Here is a 22,320-nt window from a genome sequence, read left to right on the forward strand (position 1 = left end):
TATGGTTGGTTGCAAAGTGCTGACAGGAATATAACAAACATCAAAGAAACCTGATGGTCCTTTCACCTCAAGTTTGACAGCTTCTGGAAGCTTCATTTGAAGAAGTCCTTGTTTAGGGGTGTCATCTTTTTTGTTGTCCCCTTTCAATTCTTTTTCATCATCAGTAGTTTCTTCTTCCTCTTCCTCCTCGGGGGATTTGTAATCTGCAGAGAAGACTCCCGGCTCTATCAGTCTCAGAACATTTCCTAGGTCCTCATCCTTAAATACCCCCATAACCAGCAGGGTGTAGAACAGTCTAATTAGGGGAACCAGCAGAAGCTCAATGCTGCCTCCTACAGGATCCCTCACACCCTGACCCACAGTCCATACTCCGGCCGTCAACATCTCCACAGTCAGGTTCTTCAATATGTCCAGAGGGATTTCTGGGCTGTCTGAGCACGCTATTTCAGCTGCACAATCTCCTTCCATCCCACCACTCCTGACAAAACAAGGAGTTGAAAAATGAATCTGTGGTTTAAGGGATGTGCTAAGATGAGTGCTGGGTATACCACTACCCCCATTAACACCATTAGCAAGGCTGGGATAAAGGGAGATTTCTCTTGTCTGGTCAGTCATAGGAACAATGTATTCGTGGTTCATCATGAGACATGCTGTGGCGTGGCTGCTGAGGTGAACCTGAAGAACAAAAGTGCTGATTTATTTTCTTGTCAAAGACCAAAGTCTCCTCATCCTGTCATTGATGAATGTTGCCTAAACAAAAATATCAACTTGAACAAGCACTCACCTGAATAAGCAGCTGGTAAAATGCAGAGCGGATTTGGCCAGGGAGTCTGGGATTCTGAATGGCATGAAGGACCTGGGACTGGTCAATGTAACTGCAGAGGGCATGGCACACTCTGGTGTTTCCATGCGTGCATAAAGAGCAGTAGAGGAGGAGTGTGTGGTGGTGAAAGGTCAAGAGGTCCTCAAGTTCTGACAGCTCCGAAATGTCAACACACCTAGATGTACATCATCAAAAAGTAAAGACAATTTCAATGTTCCTGCTCTCTCAAGATCAAATTAAAGCTCTAGTGGAGAACTTGGCAAGATGTCACCACATGGAAAGAAGGTCAGAGTTATCGTGTCCAATGTGCACTGCCTTGTGCTTGTAGATCACAGCGAACAACAGACATGTGTGATGATAGCAATATTATAAATAACACATGCACCAAGTCCTGTGCACTCAAATCTGCCTAAATCCAAAAACACACATTTATTCCAGCTCTTTAACCTGTTTTCATCAGGGATCTGAAGGGTCATGACTTGCAGGGGCTCAGAGCACTGGATTCTCCATCCATGGCATTCATCTGGCCGATCCACCATCACCTTTAAAGCACAGTCAGGTGCTCTGGTCCATGAAACTGGTCTGAGATGCTGAACCTGAAGCCTTGGAGGACACTGAGGAGTGGCATTCCTTCTTTGGCTGCGAAGCAAACCTGCTGACAGCGGCATCACATTCTGGGTCGAGAGGGGAAAAATAAAGAGGAAACAGCCCAAGAGACCGTCAAACATTTATAAAGAGTAAAATAGGCTGAACAGTACTTCACAGAGCAGAAACTTCCCAACACTGAACGGTTCCCTGACTTCACAAGCTGCAGCCTAATTAATTACTGATCTGATCTGTCAACAATTCAACAAAATTTCTTAAAAATGTTGTTTATTTTTATATCAAGCTGACACAGCACAACATTCTTCTAATGTCTTTGACAGGATTAGTAATTAAAAGTTCCTCTACCTTAATGCATCCCACTTCAAACTGAAACATGTTGCTGGTGGTGGGCTTGACAAAAACAGCAGGAAACAGCTTTGTATTGGCTTCCACCTGATTAGTGGTGAAACAATATTACCTCAGTTTAATAATGCAGGGCGCCCTGTTAAACAGTCTCTATAATTACTTTAATAAGTTATTCTACCAAGCGTTACATTCACAGGTGAATAAGGTTTAATGTATATTGAATTTTGATTAAATACATAAATAAGTGTACCACATTCAACAAGAAAATCTGAATAGAGAGGAAAAACACTCATTAGAAAGAACAAATCAAATAAATTCCTGTGTGACCTACTTGGTAGAAGGTGGCCATCTCCACACCACTGGAGGTGAAGGTAAGCAGCCCAGTGGTCGTGTCGATTAAACAGCCAATTTCCAACCCTGAACTTCTCCGGCTCTGAGAAAGGCCTGTTGCCTCTCCAGCGCACACCATGTAGCAGTTACACCGCTTCACACTGTAAAAACGGAAATGTATGTGTAACTGGCAATAAGAAGGACATTTTGACAATAACATATCTGACTGCAATTAATATTTAAATTCTTGGTAAAGTCATGCATACCAAAAATATAACTCTCTTAGTGTGTACTAACCTTTCCTGGACTTTGCCACTGTCATCTCCGAGGGTGACAGTCACAGTGCGGACATTATCTACGTCAAAAGTCACGTCATGTTGATGAAAGTCAGAGGTCACCCAGCCTACCCACACATTGAAAGGCTCCTGGCCTGGAAGAACCCTCACTGAGTAATAATACTGAAACAGAGAGGCTGATGTCACTGTCTGGTATTTGCATTTTGCATTCTGTGTTTTTTATTGTGGCTGTATCTACCAGCAAACAGCTGAGGCACAATGAATGTGCATAAGACCAACAATGCAGTTTGTTTCATTTTACTACACTCTGAGTGTTCAAATATATTTTGTCTTTTCTGCTCTTATTTATCAAAATTAGACATAACAGTAGAAAATGTCTGTTTTTCAAATTGGTATTGACTTTTCACTTGTTCTGTGTTTATCTGGTTAATATGAGATGATGAGAAAATGAGAGTCTTACTCTGGAGCTCTGGATAAGGTGATCATAGTTAGCTTTGTCAACTACGACATCCTCTAACAGCCGTGCAGATGAGTTGCTGCTGATGAGGCCTGGTTTAGTTCTCTTCAGCATGAACCTACAGTACACAAACACATATGAACTTGCAGATTAATTGCGACTATGGTGAGACAGAGAGGCCGTTTGCTACTTCTTTTAACAATCTTCATTTTGTTTTCTAAGATTTCACTTGAAAAACTTAATTCATAAACAGGCTTTTGTCATTTTATTGTCCTGGCAGACAAATATGGACAAACATACAATACATAACATTTCAAGTACCTGCTACATTATTATGCTAACATACGTAAATAACACCAATGACCTAAATGTCAACGCTTTTGTGCTTACACAATCAATTTTATTACAACCTACCGTTGTTTCAATCTTGATGCTTTGTCTTGACTATGATCCTTGTGGTTCAGCTCATCTCTTGAGCCAGCAAAGCTGTGGGCCGATTTCCTCAGCACTTCAAAGTCAGAGTCTACCTCCTCCTGCTCTTTCCTTCCTAAAGGACAAGGGGAATTAATTACAGCAGGGCCCTGGGGAGCTTAAGCAAAACAACTCATCAAGGTCATAATGGTAGAATATCAGTAATCTGAATAGTGGATAATCTGGATAACTACAAAGAACGGCTATCCAGATCTCACATACTAATTATTTCACTCTTGTTATAGCTCTGTAATGTTCTTTGCTGCATCAGGGGCACCGTCATTTGTTGTTTGAGCTCATGGTGAACAATCAGGCTCTTACTGTGGTCCTCCATGAAGTCATCTCTAGTTCTCTGTGGCTAACTTGAACATAGTGTATAAGATTTGACGCAGTATCACCTGAACCTGGAGAGAGAGAGTTAGAGGCCACAGGAAGCACACCCCCCACAGGGCTCGTGAGGATGGCAGCACACTCGATGGGCATGCTGAGCCGGTAAAAGCTCATCTCGCTGTCTCCACTGTGGTGAGCAAACAACCGCTGAGACACCCTCAAGCTGGATAAAGAATCTGTTGAGCTACTGACTCTGGTGACCTTGAATAAGATTTGAACAGGTTTTCAGGATTAGTGCTGTCAATTAACCAGTGCTGCAAGAAACTGTGGGTCCCTTAGAGGACCGCGTTGAAATACTGCACAAAATACTGCACCAACCAAGATACTAAAGGCTACTACAGACCGATAAACTTACCAGTAAATTGCGATCATCAGGCATTATGGAGGTAAATTGAGGCACTTTCCAACTCATCCACAGGGCTGGGTCTCTGTCCATGTTGACAGCAAATGGTTGATAGCCCTCCTGCAGGCCACACACGGTGAAGTACTGCAGTGAGCAAACCTGGCGGCCCAGGTTCAGCCTCCCGATCTGGTTCACCCCAACGCTGACTATGGGCAAAAGGCCTGGCAGATATGGGGAAAGCAGGACAAAAAAATGTAAGTCTGATTGGTATATACGTTGGACTTCATCAAGATAATACTGCAACATTAAAAATCAGTCTTGATTTATCATCTTTCAGGTAAATAGACAGTATCAACTCAACTGCAATGCACTGTATAAAGTCAAGAACTCCTTCATACCGTCTCTGATATCAAAGTCCTTGGCAGCCAGGTCTGATCCTCTGTCATTAAACAGCACCTCTCCATTGAGCGTGACCATCATGGTGCATTCAGCCATGTCCACCAAGCAACCCACCACATCTCCTCTCTGCCACGGGCGTCCCAGGGGCTCGACGCCCTGATGGCACCACTGAGCCTGAACGCAACAGGAAGATGAGAATTTAGAAAGAAACAGAGACAAGTGTAAAGCCTCAAAGAGGAACAGGAATAGAGGTAAAGAAACCAACACAGCACAGGATGAGATGAGATGAGATGAGACGCTAATATCAGACTCAGCTCAGGAGATTACAGTGGCTCCACTATGTCTATGTCTATGTTCCTGATGCTACATAGTGGCAAATATATACAATGTAATATGCGTGCTGAATTTTAATAACATGGAAACAGTCCAGCAGACACTGTCACTGTTCGATCACACCCATTGATTAATCAGAATCACACATCTCAATTACAGCTTCACTGGAATTATGAGCAGATGTGAAAGTGTTGAAGTTAGCTATTCTGCTGAGGATTTTAAAGCGTCATTTGAATTCCTCTCATTAAAGTGTAATTATACAGACAAGTATAAGGCCACAGTTCTGTCTCTGCCTGCTCTCCAAAATATCCTTCGGCATCACTAATGATCACACACCCAAAAAACACTGACTTTTTATTAGATCCCATTATATTGTAATTTTATGTATGTGTAAATGTATGTGTATTTTATGTATTATGAGTAAATCAAGGAATTTCTAAGACCTGTGGGAAGATAAAGCCCCTTTTCAACACATCTGAGTTGTATTATGATAAAAATGTAAGAAAAAAAAATATTAAGAAGTGGCAATTTTTTAATATCTCACCTCAAATCCATCAAAGACATATGCCTGGTCATCTGAGCCGAGCTCTTTATCGGGGGTACAGCCTGGTCGGGCCCAGCCCACTCTCATATTCCCCGCTGTCACTATTTCAAATTCAAAGTACCACTTCCCCCCGGTTACAGCGTATGACTTATCTGGTCTGAACACTCTGCACTTCTCAGCAGAGAAGAGACAAGGATTTGATAATGTGGCTATAATCCCAAGAAACAGAAAAAGAAAAAAAACATTATTTCCTCAAATATGATTGGCATCCAATTCGCATTAAATAGCATGTATCTTTGCAATACAACAGTGATAGGCTTTTCAGTTTTGTAAATATTCCGTAATATGGTGCAACTAACACTCTGTATGAATGTATTTGATAACAGAGCCTTATCTTAATTAAACTTACATTATTTTATGCTGGTTACAATAAATAAAAGTGAAATGAACTGAGCTATAACTGATACAACTTTCATTTGAGACATACTCCTTTCTTGGCTGATGGGCTCCAGGCTGTAACCGTAGGCCAGCAGGGTACAGACAGCCTCTCTGACACTCTCCCTGCCCATTCTCATACTCCTTTCATCAAGAAGACTGTAGGGCACGAGGTGTGGGCTCCGCTTTGCTTTCACATCCTAAAAATACAGATGCAAAGAGTCAAACTAGGCAACCGTGTTTGTCAGAGAACAACGTCAGCGTTTGTGTTGCCAGAGCATGTTGTTGCTATGTGCATTTCTGTTCTGTGACTCAGAGACACTGTGCAGTGAATGATTTTTCATATACTGAAGTAACACGAACTGAAAACAATTGAGACTGAGCATGAGTGAGGCCATGTACAACATTATAGGGTTAGGGCTAGTGGTTCAAATGCACTTCCTCAGCAGAGCCTGACCAATGCAGTAACACTGCACAGAACATAAACCTGTTGGGCTCCATAGGTCCATCCCTGCTTGATACGCTCTCTGGACCAAACGTTGTGATCATTCTCTGCCAGCAAGTTAACCACTTCCTCGAGGGCTGGACTCAGATTTACTTGGCTCAGGTCTACTGGGGCAGGTCTATAGCCACTGGGCTGCTCATACCTGAGAAAGGGAATTAAAAAAATGGACCGTCAAGATCGGAAATGACATTCAAAGCTTACTGTAAAATGAGTAGTTATGATGTTGTTGGGTTTTTACAGTAACCATGAATAAGATCAGACATAAAGATTCCCTAAGCAAATTCACTTATGGGGTTATAATAACAGTGGCTCATGCTGAAAAACTGAACCCTCCCAAATTTTTCCTATGAGCAAGGCCTCCAAGCAATATGCAATTAAACGTGAACATGTACATACTTCGTGGCTAGTCTCATGTATTTGACTCTCTCCTCAGCGTGGTCATCAGTCAAACCAATGTGCAAACCAAGGGCAAGGAGGGTCCTCGGGTGGAAAAACAAACGGAAACATTTACTAATCATGAGTAAAATTTCTGTTCACATACATCTTTTTATTTCTTTCAAATAAAACTAAATCAAAATAATCAAGTAAAATAAAAGTTTTGTCCACTGTGTGATGTAGATGGTAGAGCTTACCGAAGGGTGTCCTGAGCCATCTGAAGGTTCTGGTTCCTCTCCAGCTCTGGCAGCTTGGAGAACTCCACCAGACAAGGGTCATGTCTCTTCACGTCATCTCTCACCTGTTTGACAGAATTTAATCATTTTTGAGCTGCAAGTAAAACTGAAGTGAGCAGGACCAGTCAAATTTCAAGTCAAGCTTTATAGGTCAGTGCTCTCCTATGTGACATGGTGACACAATAATTACATGTTATTTAATTTATTCAATGTTAGAATATTATTGATCTTGTTTCTCTGTTCTTACCGGTCCATGTGTCCATCCAAGATCAATCTTGTCCATTGCCCAGAGTTCATGTATATTCTCTGCCATTTTTTCTCTGATATCCTCAAGTTGTGGGGGCAATTCCACCTATGAGAGCAATGTGAAAGTGACTAAACTACATCAATATGGTATATTTCAACACAAAGGATCAATGTAATGTGTTTTCTAAATCTAATATTTCCACATGTAAAATAAAAGAAACGTAATAAATGAAATCTGTTTGACTATGCTGAGTTTTACCTTGCTGATGTCTAACGGTGTGGGAGTAAAGGTCACTGGAGTGGCAGGTACTAAGGGGCCAATGAGCTCTTGTTTCCCTTCTCCGTGATGCACGATGTGTTTCTGACATGGCTCTACCTTCAGCTTGACTCTTGGGAGCAAAGCGTCAGAGCATGGTGCAAACCCTGGTGGGGGCAAGAAGCGAAACTCTCCGTGCCTTCCCCCAAACAGAAAACGAACCCTGACAAAAGCATGAAATGAGACAGAAATCCATAAGAATGATTTTCCACTTCAACTTTTGACACATTTTCAAAGTTTATTATTACTCTTTACTTCTGAAAGGGGCATCTGACTAAAGGCAAATTGTAAGTACTATTGAAGACAGCATGTTAAGTCAAAAATAAAGTTCACAGGTAGTGAAACAAAGTCACATCTCCATTACTGACCTGACTCCAGCAGAGAAGCTGACCACAGGATGCAGAAGTCCATCAGCGCTGAAGTTCTCCAACATGCCCTGCACAGGAAGACCGTTGACTCGGAAGGAGATGCAGGGAGCACTGAGATCGAGACAGCAGCTGACGACATCATCTTCTTTCAGCAGGTGAGGGAAGGGAGAGCTCACTCTGCGTCCCACACAGCCTGACATTCAGGAGACACGGCCTTTAAAATGTTTAAGTGCAGCAACACATTACTAGGAATGCTGTTTTGTATTAGACCTGTTTTTTGTATTATTTCCATAAGATACTAGAAAATTGACTTACATTAAGGTGACATATTTTGGAACACGCTGCATTCAATTTAATGCACTAAGGTTAATTTTTTATCTCTTGTACCATTTTCTAACATCTCTAGATTATGATGTTTGTCTCAAAAAGTATTCTCCTTACCTTAGTTTGGGAAACATTAAAGAATACATCTCAAAACTACATGATGGGTCATTTATCATTTTTCCTAATAAATCTCTGCAGTAGAAGTGATATCACACCCTTCACTCTATCACAGAAAACATGTCTATTGTATGTGTGTATATGTACAGTATGTTTATATTGTTTTGCTGACAGTTTCTGTCTAGATTTAACTCAGTATAATCCTGTGACTACTCACCCCTACAAAACTGAATTTCTTGTTTGATTTCAACCTCACCTGACCATAGGTGAAGCCCATCAAAGCCGTAGGAGAAGAGGTCGTCTCCCACTCCGTTGCCTCCCCAGCCTTCACCTCCTGTAGGCCTGGGCTGGTAGCCCTTAGCACAAGCCCAGCCAACACGCAGGTGTGTGGGCTCAGATGTGAGGAAGGAGTCGATGTGATCCACAACCAGCTCATAGTACCACCTCCGATGCTGGGCTGAATCTTCCCCCATAGTCAAGAAGATGTTTGGTCTCATGCTGTGGTGGAATAATGTGAAAAGAGTGCCAAAGTCAATTTGAATTTAATGCTTTTGGTATATTGTAAATGACACGAAATAACAATTAAGAAGAGCAGGAAATGCTGAGGAATAGGAAACAGATCGCCAAACTCAGGTGTTACGCTGGAGGGTATAGAGAACTGGAGTGAGTTACACACACTGTTTTGTTGTACCAAAGAGTATCTGATTAATAAATTAACAGTCTCTAGTAGATGCTTCTTTGATTTTTACCATACTGCCCTGTGTAAGACCACATGCAGGGTATCTGATACTCTCTGCAGCCCACATACACACTACAACTCTCATGGGCACAGCACAGTGCACTGTTATAAATATATAAATGAATAAACAAATACAGAACCAGGCTGCTGTAGATGTTCTCATTTTCACCTCCTAAAATCAATGCTGAAACCAAATTACCAGAGATAATTTGAAAGCAGTGTATGAGAAACAATAAGATGGAGAGGTATATGGAGGAGAAAATCACCAATAGCCTGGTCAACATGGTGTCTGAAGAATAAATGCCAGTTCATGTAGTGACACTAACCCTGTCCTTGACAAAGCTCTCATGACAGTGAAAACATGAGGAAAGAAGGAACCGAGTGAATGGAAAAAGGACACAGAGAGAAAAGCATAATTTGGATTAGATGATATAAGGGATTGGATAAAAATGGAAAAGAATAGGAATAAGAGCATCTGGAAGAATTGACAAAATGTGGTAGGCGTGCAGGAGAAAACAGAAAAAAGAGAAAGACAATTGAAGACAATTGATGAGATAATGGAAATGAGAATGAAAGCAGATGTACTAATGGGGAATTTAGATGAACAAGAAGTAAAAGAGATGGACTGAGAAATGGCTTGAGGAGGAAGAGCGAGCTGGGGAATGGACTGAGCAGGTGTGAAGAATATGAAACAAAATAAGCTGTGAGGCCTGTGGAACAGAAGGGGTTGTTGATAGAGAAAAGCACAATAAAAGACGGCAGGTGAGGTAAAGAAAGAAAGAAAGAAAGAAAGAAAGAAAGAAAGGGGAGGAAAGAAAGAAAGAAAGAAAGAAAGAAAGAAAGAGAGAAAGAAAGAAAGAAAGGACAAAAGAAAGAAAGAAAAAACAAGCTCAAAGGGAAATGGGAACTGCCTACAAGATCAGACTGGCACAGTGGACCAAAACATTGACAGAAGGAGAACATGGAAAATGATGAAACTGTCTAAAAAGTGTCAAAAGATTAACTTTGTTGAGCAACTTTTCCAAAGTCTCATTGGAAGAGGCTGAGACAAGGACATCTGTTGGTCTGAACAGACCAGACCAAAAACGTTGCAGAAGAGACGACACATAAGGAGACAAGTAATTCTTCAGTTAACTGAAGTCCAACAGAGAAAAAGATGAGTGACGTACTGTGGAGAAAACTAAAATCTCTCTCGTATCAAGCATGCAGACACCATTACAGATCGAAAATAAAAGGATACCAAGACTCACAGCAGTGAGATCTCTACAGTTGACAAAGAGCACACAGCTAGAGAAATGCATAGACAAGAATGAGAAGAGGGCCTCATTCAGTGGTAGAGCCAAGAGTAAACAAAAGCAAGGATGGCATTGGAAAATTGCAAATCATATTTTGATATGTTTTGTGTAACTTTTGTATGTCTGATTTCTGTGTGTAGTGAATGACACAAACAGAAAAAGAAAAGCATAGGGCAGAAGTAGAAGTCGTAAACACTGTAAATAGTACCTGGTGACCTGATTAGCCAGACGCGTTTGGAGCAGCAAGTCTCTGTCTGGCAGCAGGTTGTCACAGATGAGGTTCTGATTGGACCGCAAGGCCACACCATGGCACACACACAGAGAGCACAGCACCTCCAGCACCTGGAACACAACCTGTCAGCACTTCATCCAGCAACAGCTCCATAAACACATGGAAATGATCCCACATTAGGGAACAGATCAAAAACTGCCATTACAGCCATAATATTTGTTTTTATGTTTTTGTGCTGGTGCAACACTGACCATGCAAATGCATAAATAAATAAATATTGAGATGACATTTACACTTAGATAATAATGGATGTGTTTTTCCCCTAAAAATCTAAATTTCGATGAGCTCTTGAATTTTTGCCAATAAATAAATAAACATGACGATAATAACAATTATTGGTTATTTCGCTTCCATTTCTGATAAAGCATGCACATTAAATCTCATGATTTGTACTTCAAACATACACACACACAAAAGCCTCGCAAATATTACCTTGTGGTTGCATCCATGCTTGTCTAGAAAAGAGATGATAGAGTGAATGTGTCCTTCTTTGATGACATTGAGTGCTTCAGGACTTTCCACTAGGACACACTGCAGAACCTCCAGTACTCCTGTATGGGACAGTTTGCAATTGCTCGTCACTGTATTTACTGTGTAACCACATATTAGAAATAATGTACATCAGATAACTGTGTCCCTGGGATATTTCACTACATAATCGTTAAAGTAAAACAACAGGCATACCAAAAATATCATAAGATGAACATTTTTAATGCTCTGAATGCTTTGTAAATTGAAAAAAGGATTGTTGATGAAATGGGCAAAAATCCAACAAACCACAAGAGGCCTCCAGCCGGTCTAGTCTGCTAATCAGCCAGTCTAGAGAACCTGAGAAATGTGCACAGTTTGCACGGTTTCCCCGGAGTAGAGCAGCTGAAGGGGTAAAAAGACGAAAACATAAGAACAGTGCTTGTGCATAATTTTAAAGATGAAAGTATTTTTTTTAGCAAAATGCATTTAAGTGAGTTATGAACAGCTTTGTAGATAAACAGGGAAAAATGTGTTTGGTATCTGTGTCAGTGGATGATCAATGTTGTGGTGTCAGTACTGACAAAGTGGTACTGAGCCACTTATACAAAGAAGGCGTGTTAATTCTCACCCAATAGCTCATAGAAGCGGTTGAGGATGGTCTCCCACTCTTCTCCTGCATCACTTTGAGCAGACTCAGCAAAATGAGATGCACTACTATATTGGTGGAGACGATCGATGCAATCCAGGACCAAATCTATCACACCCTGAGAAGAAAAGGAGGTGTAGTAATGGAACAGTGACAAACACATCATACGTAGGACTGATTCATTCATTCACACATAAAGATTTACCTCTTCTTGAAACATGTTCTGCCGATTCTTCAGCGCTGTCAGGTTGTTGTGTTTAGCTTCACGGTCCAGCTCCTCCGGTGGAGGTTGGAAATAGTTTATTAGATCCTGCAGACTACATGTCACTATCTCCAAAGGCTGGCTGACTGACGTGACGTTTCCATGTTGACTAAAGCCATCCAGTTTCCTAAAGAAAGGAGGGATCAAGTATAATGAAACAATACATGATAGAGGTGATTAGCTTCGGGCCAAGGCTAAAACTACCAAACGAATCTTTCTGCTACTGTTAAAATAGCAGAATTTTGTAAGTGAGTAATACAAGGAGTCCTCATAATTTTCTGTGATATTTATATGTTACCCTTATCTGAAGGGTCTAAGGACATTGACTACCACTTGTATTGGATTGACTGTTTTGTTTATGGAGAGAAAGTGTGACAGCATACGTGAGCCTAAGTTATTCCATCTTCCCGAGTTTTCTCTCAGTACAGTAGTAGAGACTTAATTATGCAGCTGCAACTGGGTATGAAAGGGAATCCCACAAGCAAGCAAATATGGAGCGAGGTTCACCACTTTGTGGAACACATTATTCTATAAAGCATATTACTACAGGGGCTAAGGAACACTTTGTAGAACCATTGTCAGTGAACATAGTTCATTTGCAAGTTTTTGTATTCTGCTATTATTCACGTTTCACACAGCGCCCCAAGCAGGGCTGGACCAAACACTACTGAGGCTGAAGCTGCAAAAGTCTGTCATCATATTTTACGGTATCATCACCCAAAAGAAAAAACATCAAACAACATCCTCAGTCTGAACAAAGTGATTCTTCTTTCGCTAATGATTATACCTTATCAGTTGTCAACATAAATACAAATAACTATACTTGTATGTATTTAGAGCTCTGGAACAGCGGCCTCTTTCTGTCTGTAGGCACCAGTCTGTAGCTTCACTCAATAATGCGCCCACAGCGCTGACTGATTACACCCCACGTGTAATAGCCTATCAACACTGAAGGCTCCTGTGCCACAGAACGCATGCACAGACTGCACTCGGTAAGCGAGCACAGCCAAGCACGTTCCATCCGCGACAAGTCCAACAGAGTTCATAGCTGCCATTCTACACAGGGCGCAGTCCATCTCTGTTTCAGAAGCGTTCCTCCGCTCTGCTCTACTTTAGTTTATTTTTAAACAGAATTTTGATGTCAATCTGGCCAGAGCAGATGGAGCAAGACACAAAACAAACACAGGAACAGTGTAGAGAAATCAGTAAATTTTCAAAACAACCTGTGCAGAGCACTGATTGTACACCAACAAAAAAAAAAAAAAAAGAGTTTTTGTTTTGTTTATGTTTTTTAACTTCGACCAAGACACTGTACATACTGAGAGGTACATTTTACAGTTGAAAAGTCAACTTGGCAATGGAGATACTAAATTACTTCAAAGCAAGTTTGGCATCTCTGTACTGCAATTTCTTGTTACATTATATACACATATGTATAATCAGCCTCAATCTTTATTGAAGTAGAGAACACTGCAGCTGGAAACAACCTTCACTATGTGAGTGTGACTATGTCTATATACTGGCGTGATATCTGTGAATGAGAGTGTAGATATGGCACCCACTACCTGATAAAGTGAGTAAAGAGGAGAGTGGCACTCCGGATGAGTCTGGCAGTGTGAGATTCTTCCCTGTGAGAACGAGACAGCGTCAGCCCATCGTCCATATGACCCTCGCTGTGCAAAATGGCCTGGAAACACATCATTTGCGATTTGTTTTCAAAGTTAAAGTGCTATTCAGTATATTTTCACAGTCACACTCTTAGAAGATAGTCGATACATAAAGAGCCTAAAGGTTTACCTTTCGCTGAGCCCCTCCCATGCGTGTAGATTTGGCTTCAATAGTTTGGTAGGTGAGCCAGAGCCCAGAGTCTACATGCTGAACATAACAAATGGAGTCGCCATACTTGATCTCTGGGTTCCCCATGCCATCGACATTAGCCTTTGTGCCACAGTCAACCTTCTCCTACAAACAAAAGTTTATTGTTACATGCATCACACATTTATCTGATAATAAACTGATCTGATTATAACCTGTAAACTGTGCTACACTGATGACCTACAAGTCTCACGTCTATAGAAAAGGTTGGATTATGAGTTGATCAAAGCGGCCTAAAAAAACAAAAGTTCAATTTCTTATGTGACTCCTGACCTTTGAGGGGCGAAAGCAGAAGGAGGTTGTGTTGATGTCAGCCTTGTCCCGATCAACCAGATGCAGGCCTTTCTCCTCAGTGAGACCCAGGTACCTCCCAGTGGTCATGTGGCAGAGTCGGAAAGGCTGCCCCCAGCATGTATGCCTACCACTCCAGCTGAGGGATATCAAGAGCGCTGTTTTTTGTTATTGTTTTTTACCCTTGAAGGAAACAGCACAGTCCACAACATTAATATTTAACCTCTTTATTGTTGACATGGCAGGGGAGCAAGCAGAGGACACACAACTCTAATTCCATTCTGCACCTGTGCAATTAAATATGGTTCCAACACCTCTGTATAGCAACAACAGCAGAAACAGATATTCTGGGCCCTGCTCCACCAGTGACCAGCAGCAGTGTGTGCAACACTAATCAACTACTGTGTGTATGTGTGCATTATTTTCTTGTTTAAATTTGCCGGTGTTATCCAATAATGAGTTTAAATCTGTAGAGTTTATAATCTGATTGTTTTATACAAGGCAAAATATCAATTTAAAATGCAAGTGAGGGCATCATGACATCCCATCTTTACTTACACGACACGCAGAATCTCTAGCCTCCAGAGAGAGCGGGCATGGCTGGAGGCTGATCCAGTCTCGTAATGCATTATCCTAGATTAAAGAAAAAAAAAAAAAAAAAGACATGACCACAGAACAAAAGGGACGTTTTGTCTAGATGGCATGAGAGGAGACTGGTCTTTTCAACTGACCTTTGTAGCTCCTCTCCCTGCTCTGCAGACGGAATAGTCAGACACGCGTCACTATGGGTGTGCAGTAGTCGCAATGTGTCACCCCCCGTCAGGTATCCTAGAATCAGCACAACAGAGTCCACACATAATCTCCACTGAAAGAGACATTTTACTGCATCTTTCAAACAGGCCTTTTTTGGCTATAACTGGTATCTAGACAGGGGTAACTATTCCAAGCAAAATAGCACAGAGGATATGCATCACAGTAATTGTAGGCACAGCTCTTACATAAGTGCTAATTATCATCATTAAAGTCTGCATTTTAAGATTTGTCACCTGATTTTGATTTCAACATCAGTTTAGAGAACATAAAACACCACAAATAGCTGGAATACCTCTTTGACCAATCACATTTCTTGGACACAACGATCAGTTGTCAAACTTGCCTTGAGCAACTCCACCTCCAGAGCAGATGGGAGCAACACTCCAGAGAGTCTGCTGGAAGGCTGCATTAACAATCAGGCTGTCACTCAAGCTTTTGTTGTCAAATACAGTGCCAAAGGACAGGTGCTGGGAAGAAACACAATGGTAATAACAAAAACGGGCTCATCAACTGAATCCAATTTCTGATTTTTTTCTACAACAGATGCTGTTATCTTAAACAATTATGCTAAACAGCTCATCAGAGGCAGAGAGAACACAGATTACCGACGACTGAATGAAGTCAAAGGAAATTACACGAATGACATATAAATGGTAGTTACTGATTCTGTAAAGCTTCGAGGAAAGATGGAGATGAAAAGCAGGACAAAAGACACATTCAATGTACCAACTTCAAATGTTTAATCGATAGTCTTTCATTCTTTCTTTAAAAGTATACTATACAGGATTTTATCAAAAACAATGTACAGACTCATATGAAAGTAATCTCTATCGATCATCACTTATGGCACACAAGAAGTGAGCAGTGGTGTGATCATGCCCTCTGCCTGCATCTTCTAATTTTCTTTGTATTTTGCTGTGGTTGGGACATTTCTGGGCGTCAGCCTATGGGCAGTTGTGTGCTACCTACAGCCAATAACAGCGCAAGGTCAGGACTCTATAAAAAGGTCGTGACCAAGTAACATCACTGTCTCTTCCTCTCTCCCCTGCTCTCAGTCTCTGTCATGGTTGCATATAGAGCTGCACGTCTGTGAGTGTGTGTTTGACACACACACACACACACACACACACACACACACACACACACACACACACACACACACACACACACACACACACAGAGAGAGAGAGGCCAAACAGTGGACAGGATGAAGTGCGTGCTTTGGTTGCATTCATACAAAATCAGGCAATGCGGCACCGTCCTGCAAGGTTGTGCAGAGGTGAAGGTGTGTTTATTTGTGCTTCAGAACGTAAATGCCACAAGAAAAGGATGTCTCCCTGATTCACTGCTCTACAATGCTCCCTCTCTTCATTCACTTTTGAGCTCACTTGACCACCACTGATTTGTCAATCTCATTTAGCTGGTGAGGCAAATTCAAATGATTTGTTTTCAAACAGCAGCCAACAAGTCCTGCATAGTCTGGCTTTAACTGAAAAACATGATAAGGGTGTATGACACTTGAAATGCTCACATAATCTTTTGTCATCTAAGCCTTAAAAAGTCAACTTCTTTACTGACTCACCAGATATCTCTCTGAGGACACGTTGACCAGTATGAGGTCATCTCCAACACGCACTTTCTCGCCCTCTGACCTCTGCCTGGATGCTGGGTGGACGGTCCACCAACATGCCTCACCTGGGCCACAAACAGAACAGATACAAAGTTAATTTTCTGTTCTTCCACATGCTTGACAAAGGCTACTGGTAGACACTGTTAAGAGCATTACAATAGAAAATGTATTGATATTACAATTATTAATTCTTTCAAAAGGTTCAATCACAAATACCTGCTTTATCCTCTTTCAGACCAACATCAAAAGCCAGTTTGTCATTCGAACAATGAGATGAAGACAAGCAGCTGAGATACTGGCAGTGAAAAGGACAGTGGATAAACATTTCAGTGAAGATAAAAACAAATACTTTTTTTAAAAAAAGTTGATAAGACTGTAACCTGATTTATTTCTGCATTACACGCAGAACACTCACCATGCCACTGTATGAGTGCAGAAACAACACGGCCTGACCATAAAGAAGGGTGCGATGGGTGGCTCCAGCACCCACCTGTAAGTGGAGTAAACACAATTACATTACTGCGAAGTGAATTAACCCATTAAGTGATAAACATAAGGGTAGACTATATTAATAAAATATTACAATTATCAGTTTAAACAAAGGCCAATAATAATAATAATAAATAATAAAGAACAGACAAGCATCATAAAATGCGTGCTTAATTTTGTTTGCTTGTTACTTAATATCAACACCAGCTGTCCAAGTTTTAGAATAGCTTGTTTGTCGGTATTATAAGATAGCGTTAACCTTGTTGCTCCAGGCGAATAAATACAGTCCAAACCCTGCTCAAATTAAGTCTCAGATAAAATCATGGTCTCTATCAGTGGTTCCCAAACCTTTTCTGCTGGGTCCCCCTTTTGTAGATAAAAATATTTTCAAGCCCCCCCCCCCACATGCATCCAGATAAAAACATTCTCACCTCTCAGGCACGTGCTTTGCTTGCAAACTCCTAATTCATTTTAAAACAGCGTCTGTCATCAACACAGAACTATAACTTCAAAAAACTAAATAAGGAACAAGTCTTTTTTAGAGTGGAAGCATCAAAAGTGACACTGCAACATGCACCTTTTAAATTTTTACTGTGTAACCACAGTCATGGTTTTCAACAGATTTTCTCAAAATTGGCTCTCTGCACAAAAATGGCAAGTTTACCAATTCCCTGGAAATAAATGAAAACCTGAACATTTTCTATGCAAGAATTACACTTACACAATCTTGTCAGTGACTGGTGTGGGCTTGCTTTGGGCTACAGATGCAGCTGTGAGACACTCTGAACTAATTTTCAATGTCCAGCTTTGATCTGGATTTTGTCTTGATTGAGGAAACTGCAGAAAAACAGGTAGGATGTGGCAAACAGAAGGAGTATGGCCAGGGCTCTCCCCTCTAGCAGAGTGGTGAGTAGTGAGTTGTAGTGACATGATGTCATCTGCCAGCTGTGGAAGGTGTGTTGGTGTCCTGCATCTGCAGATTTAGATCCCTGAGTTTTGAAACATGTCACTGAGGTACACAAGTTTCATGAGGAAGTTGTTATTGTTAAAATTGTGCACAAGTTCATTCCCAACTTCCTCCAAGAAGATTCTGATCTCATCCTGCAATTCAGACAACCTGGATAAAACTTTCTCATTTGACAGCCATCAGGATTCACTGTGAAATAAAAGAGCTGTGTGATCGGACCCCATTTCCTCGCACAGTGTGAGAAAATGCAGGCTTTGACAGGCCTTGTTTTGATGTAGTTTACTGTGGCAATGATGTCTTCAGATGCTACTGCCTCTCGATGCATCATCGTGCGTCCACCGCACATTGGGGGAAACGAGCCTTTCAATAGTATTGTTTGAAGGAGGAATAGCCTTTAGTTTGCTAGCTGTTGGTTCATCAGTCATAGTTGAAACAGGATCAATAGCAGAAGGAAGCATTAATTCCTCAGCTATAGTGTGCAGCTTTTTACACCAAGCAACTCTGTCGGCTGCTTGTAGAAGGCGTTTGAAGGCACAGATGATATTTCAGTAAAGCAACTCTGTTGCGCATTACAGTTGAGTCATTTTTTTGTGCAGAAATCAGCAGGCTACCTTTCTATAACTCAGGGCCCCCCCTTGGGGGCATGCCTTCCAGATTAGCACAGCTCAGTAACATAATAATAAATAATTATAATAACAACATGTATTTTCAACCACAATCACACAAAGGCTGATATGAGGTCAGCTTAACCTGGCAACTTATTGTGGCTGTAGTCTTGAAGTCTTCATAAAACTCATGAATGTCACCATGACATTGATAAATAGCAAATAATATCTGCTTCAGGAGTGCTGACATGCATTGGGAGCGGAGCAGAACAAAGCAGAGCAGAGAGAAGAGAAGACTCACCTCTACAGACAGGTGCTTACTGTTTGTCAGCATCTCCTGCAGGGCCCTAACAGAGAGACACTGGGCCAGGACAAAGCCACATACAGACAAATCTGGTGGAACATTCTGCGAGAAATGAAAAGACAATAGAGCTTCATATTTGTCTACTCCTCCACACGCTAACAGTGCAATGAGCAGTGACAAGTACAACAGCAAAGTGGGGATTGGGCAGTCCCAACTGAGACAAAAATAGGTAAAATTGGCACACAAAAATCAGACAAATGCATAGATTATAAAAAGACACTGGATATAAAAGAAACATATAAACATTAAAGAAATATTCTGAAACATTAATGTGATAAGTTATCAATTTAGAGGTTAGTTAGTAGGAAACAACAGAAAATAAACTTTTAGATACTGTAGAATAAAATACTGCTCAGACACAAATATTACAATATGAATGTCTGATTCCTTTATATCCTGGTGCCAAACATACACAAGGTACGGGATTTCTGTACATTCTGACGCTTAATAGTGAATTCTTTGCTCATTTTACACATTTCTCTTTTACTATTTCAGATTTCAAAATGGTGAGGTGACGATTGTGTTCAATCATTGGGGTGGAGCTCTTTACCTTGCAGTTGGAGGTGGCTTCAAGCCTGCAGAGTCTGCTGCCAAATCCCTCGGCAGCAAGACAGAGCTTCAGATGTTCCTCCTGGGAGGTGAAGACGCTCTGCAAAACCACGTCATCTCCCTGGGAAAAACACACACAGAGATGACAGAAGTAAGCACAAACTCTAATGTGCATGAGCGATTCATCTTTGTGTGTGTGTGTGTGTGTGTGTGTGTGTGTGTGTGTGTGTGTATAAAAAGCACATTTAAAGTGCAAATTAAGATTCAGCTGATCTGTTTGTGATTGTGAATCAGAGATCTTCTTCATGCCAAGGGGGCACAATTAAAGTAAGCACAGATCCTTGTTGATATACCAGGAAAACATGTTCTAGCCCTACTGTATATGCATTTACAGTACAACTCTGCCACTTAAATTTTATCTTATCTTAATTTAAATGCCAAATGGACCACGTCAAAGAAATTAGGCTTTTCACATCTATTTACGGAACTGTAGAGAGGGACAACAGACGGCTGGTCTCCAAAGTCCAGCCAGGACTACCAACACCTCCCCATACACAGGCTGTATACCTCCATATTGGGAAGATGCTGCACTGTCTGACCCCTGATTCACCCTTCTTTCCACTCTTCATATCAGCAGTACTCTGGAATCAGTCAAACACACTGCACAACGCAGAGGTCCTGTGTGGCATTCAGATGGCCAGAGGACTCAGCTCTTCTTCAAGGTACATTTGACCAGTGAAAATTCAACTAAGCCACAATACTTAAATAAATGTTGAAAGCCCTGGCAATTGGAAATGCATGGTCATCTGACTGCAGCAACATTTAAAAAGCCTTATTTTGGATTTGAATTTGATGATGGTCTATACATTCCAGTCTGTACATTTCAGGGTTTCCTGTGCTGTTTTATAAGGGAGATGGATCACCTTGCCTCAAACAATGATCAACTAACCAGTGTGGCTATTATGTTTCTGCTCTATCTACTAACTAAAGTTATCATGAGACAAGATTTGTCCAGAGCTGGGTGGCCTCTTGCTTTGGCTGAAGAACGTCCTGGGGGAAGCCCTGAATTTAATCTAATAATGTATAACAGAGATATCTACAGGGTAATTTCATATTGTGGATCGATCTTAGAAAACAACTTTGCCCAAATCTGGTTATTGGGTTCAGTAACCATCTGCATCACTGCCAGTGTTGAGTATGTGCATTTGTCTCATATCGATACCAGACACTCTCTCTGTGACATGGCCTTATCAGAGGGCAAAGATAACAAGCTGTGAGACACCATACAACTTGGGAACAATGACAGGATCCTGCAGTGAGGGTGAAAAAAGCCATTTGTGGTCTTTACTATCAGTGACTGAATAAAATAAAGTGATAAAGATGACAAAAATGCTGCTGGGAGCTATACACTAAATGTAGCACAGAAATATAAATTAACTGCTATTGTTATTACTTTATACGTTTTATGTTACTTATGAATAAAACATTACCATTTCATTAAAAAGAAGAACATGAAATCAACAACTTGAAAACGACAGCCTGTGGATAACGCATCATAAGGTCACACTTGATTTGGTACACCCATGTTTTGTCACGAAACACAAGGTTAGGCGGCAGTAAAACTGAGGTTACAGGGAAAATGAACGATATTCTTGAACTACTTTTTAAAAAGTGGCCAAATTTAAGTTGGTCAGCAAAGAAGAACAGTTTTAAAACGTAAGATAGGACGTTGACCCACTGGCTCCCTTCCGAAGACTTAACGTTAGTTTAGGTGGCGTTAATGGTTGACGCTTTCAGAGCTAGCTAGCTAGGTTAGCTTAATTTTAGCTAGCAAACACATCGTTTCTAGCTTTACCGAACATTAACCGTTACTTTTAACACCAGTTTGAAAAACGTCTGACTCACCGTTCGTAGAAACTGGAATTCATCTTCGCCCTCTCCGGTGTCACCCATAGTTAGAACCAAACAATTCGCATGACAAGAACTAATGCAGGACAACTGCCCGCAGCAGAGGGAAGGTGTACAGCCATTAACAGATGGGCGGAGTCTACTGATAAGGTCCCGTGACTCCATTTTTTTAACAAGCGCTCTTTTGGCGGGAGTACGTTAATGTCAGGTGAAGAGCAGTTTAAGATGCCAGCATCCACTTTAATCCACATTAGCTCACAGTTCACTTCAGCTCTCTGTATATTCATCTGTAAATATCACTGACTCTTACAATGCTTCAAGAGTACTTTTTCTTTATCCATAAGAAAGCCCTCCAGAATATAAACTTATACAATTATCTGATAAACTGTCACTCCATATTAGCTAAAATGACCATTTTATCATGTAATAGGGATGCTAACTGACGAGTTATTTCTCTTTTTAAAAGCTAAATGGCAGTGCTAGTGTAAAAAGTATTTTAATGCTTTAAATAGTGGCAATTCCCCGTTTAGTTATTTTAGATTAATACAGCCTGGTAATTGAGTATCATTTCATGAGCTGTTGTTTTCAATATAATTATATACAAAATCTTCATTTCTTTTTTCTCAAAGGGACCAGTCAAGCCTTTGGTTTCATACTTCTATTTAATATCCTTGTAATTTATTAGGAAGTTTCCTATTAAGCATTATGTTTTCTTTGCAATAGGGAAAATAGGAATGTCATTTTAAGAACTGCTCCATTCAAACCCAAGTAGATAACCTTTCGCTCATTCATTACTCGACACCTG

General features: G+C 40.9%; 1 protein-coding gene across 1 annotated transcript in view; it reads right to left on the reverse strand.

The window, feature by feature from the left end:
• The window catches only part of LOC143328331 (ryanodine receptor 2-like), a 159,051-nt gene extending 137,491 nt beyond the window's left edge, over nucleotides 1–21,560 (reverse strand). Inside the window, 37 exon segments of the mRNA XM_076743409.1 lie at nucleotides 67–675; nucleotides 785–998; nucleotides 1,271–1,497; nucleotides 1,775–1,861; nucleotides 2,106–2,265; nucleotides 2,402–2,562; nucleotides 2,861–2,975; nucleotides 3,272–3,395; nucleotides 3,733–3,919; nucleotides 4,074–4,282; nucleotides 4,460–4,634; nucleotides 5,338–5,546; nucleotides 5,825–5,972; nucleotides 6,260–6,419; nucleotides 6,674–6,757; nucleotides 6,910–7,013; nucleotides 7,196–7,300; nucleotides 7,454–7,673; nucleotides 7,879–8,071; nucleotides 8,576–8,817; nucleotides 10,562–10,695; nucleotides 11,078–11,196; nucleotides 11,423–11,518; nucleotides 11,745–11,880; nucleotides 11,968–12,151; nucleotides 13,590–13,711; nucleotides 13,822–13,986; nucleotides 14,173–14,329; nucleotides 14,749–14,823; nucleotides 14,922–15,018; nucleotides 15,347–15,470; nucleotides 16,586–16,698; nucleotides 16,850–16,928; nucleotides 17,049–17,123; nucleotides 18,996–19,100; nucleotides 19,609–19,728; nucleotides 21,513–21,560. Of these exon segments, the coding sequence (XP_076599524.1) occupies nucleotides 67–675; nucleotides 785–998; nucleotides 1,271–1,497; nucleotides 1,775–1,861; nucleotides 2,106–2,265; nucleotides 2,402–2,562; nucleotides 2,861–2,975; nucleotides 3,272–3,395; nucleotides 3,733–3,919; nucleotides 4,074–4,282; nucleotides 4,460–4,634; nucleotides 5,338–5,546; nucleotides 5,825–5,972; nucleotides 6,260–6,419; nucleotides 6,674–6,757; nucleotides 6,910–7,013; nucleotides 7,196–7,300; nucleotides 7,454–7,673; nucleotides 7,879–8,071; nucleotides 8,576–8,817; nucleotides 10,562–10,695; nucleotides 11,078–11,196; nucleotides 11,423–11,518; nucleotides 11,745–11,880; nucleotides 11,968–12,151; nucleotides 13,590–13,711; nucleotides 13,822–13,986; nucleotides 14,173–14,329; nucleotides 14,749–14,823; nucleotides 14,922–15,018; nucleotides 15,347–15,470; nucleotides 16,586–16,698; nucleotides 16,850–16,928; nucleotides 17,049–17,123; nucleotides 18,996–19,100; nucleotides 19,609–19,728; nucleotides 21,513–21,560 (5,682 nt within the window).
• Between the last annotated feature and the right edge of the window lie 760 nt (nucleotides 21,561–22,320).

The sequence above is a fragment of the Chaetodon auriga genome, chromosome 11 (genome assembly GCF_051107435.1).
Source record: "Chaetodon auriga isolate fChaAug3 chromosome 11, fChaAug3.hap1, whole genome shotgun sequence".
NCBI lineage: Eukaryota > Metazoa > Chordata > Actinopteri > Chaetodontiformes > Chaetodontidae > Chaetodon > Chaetodon auriga.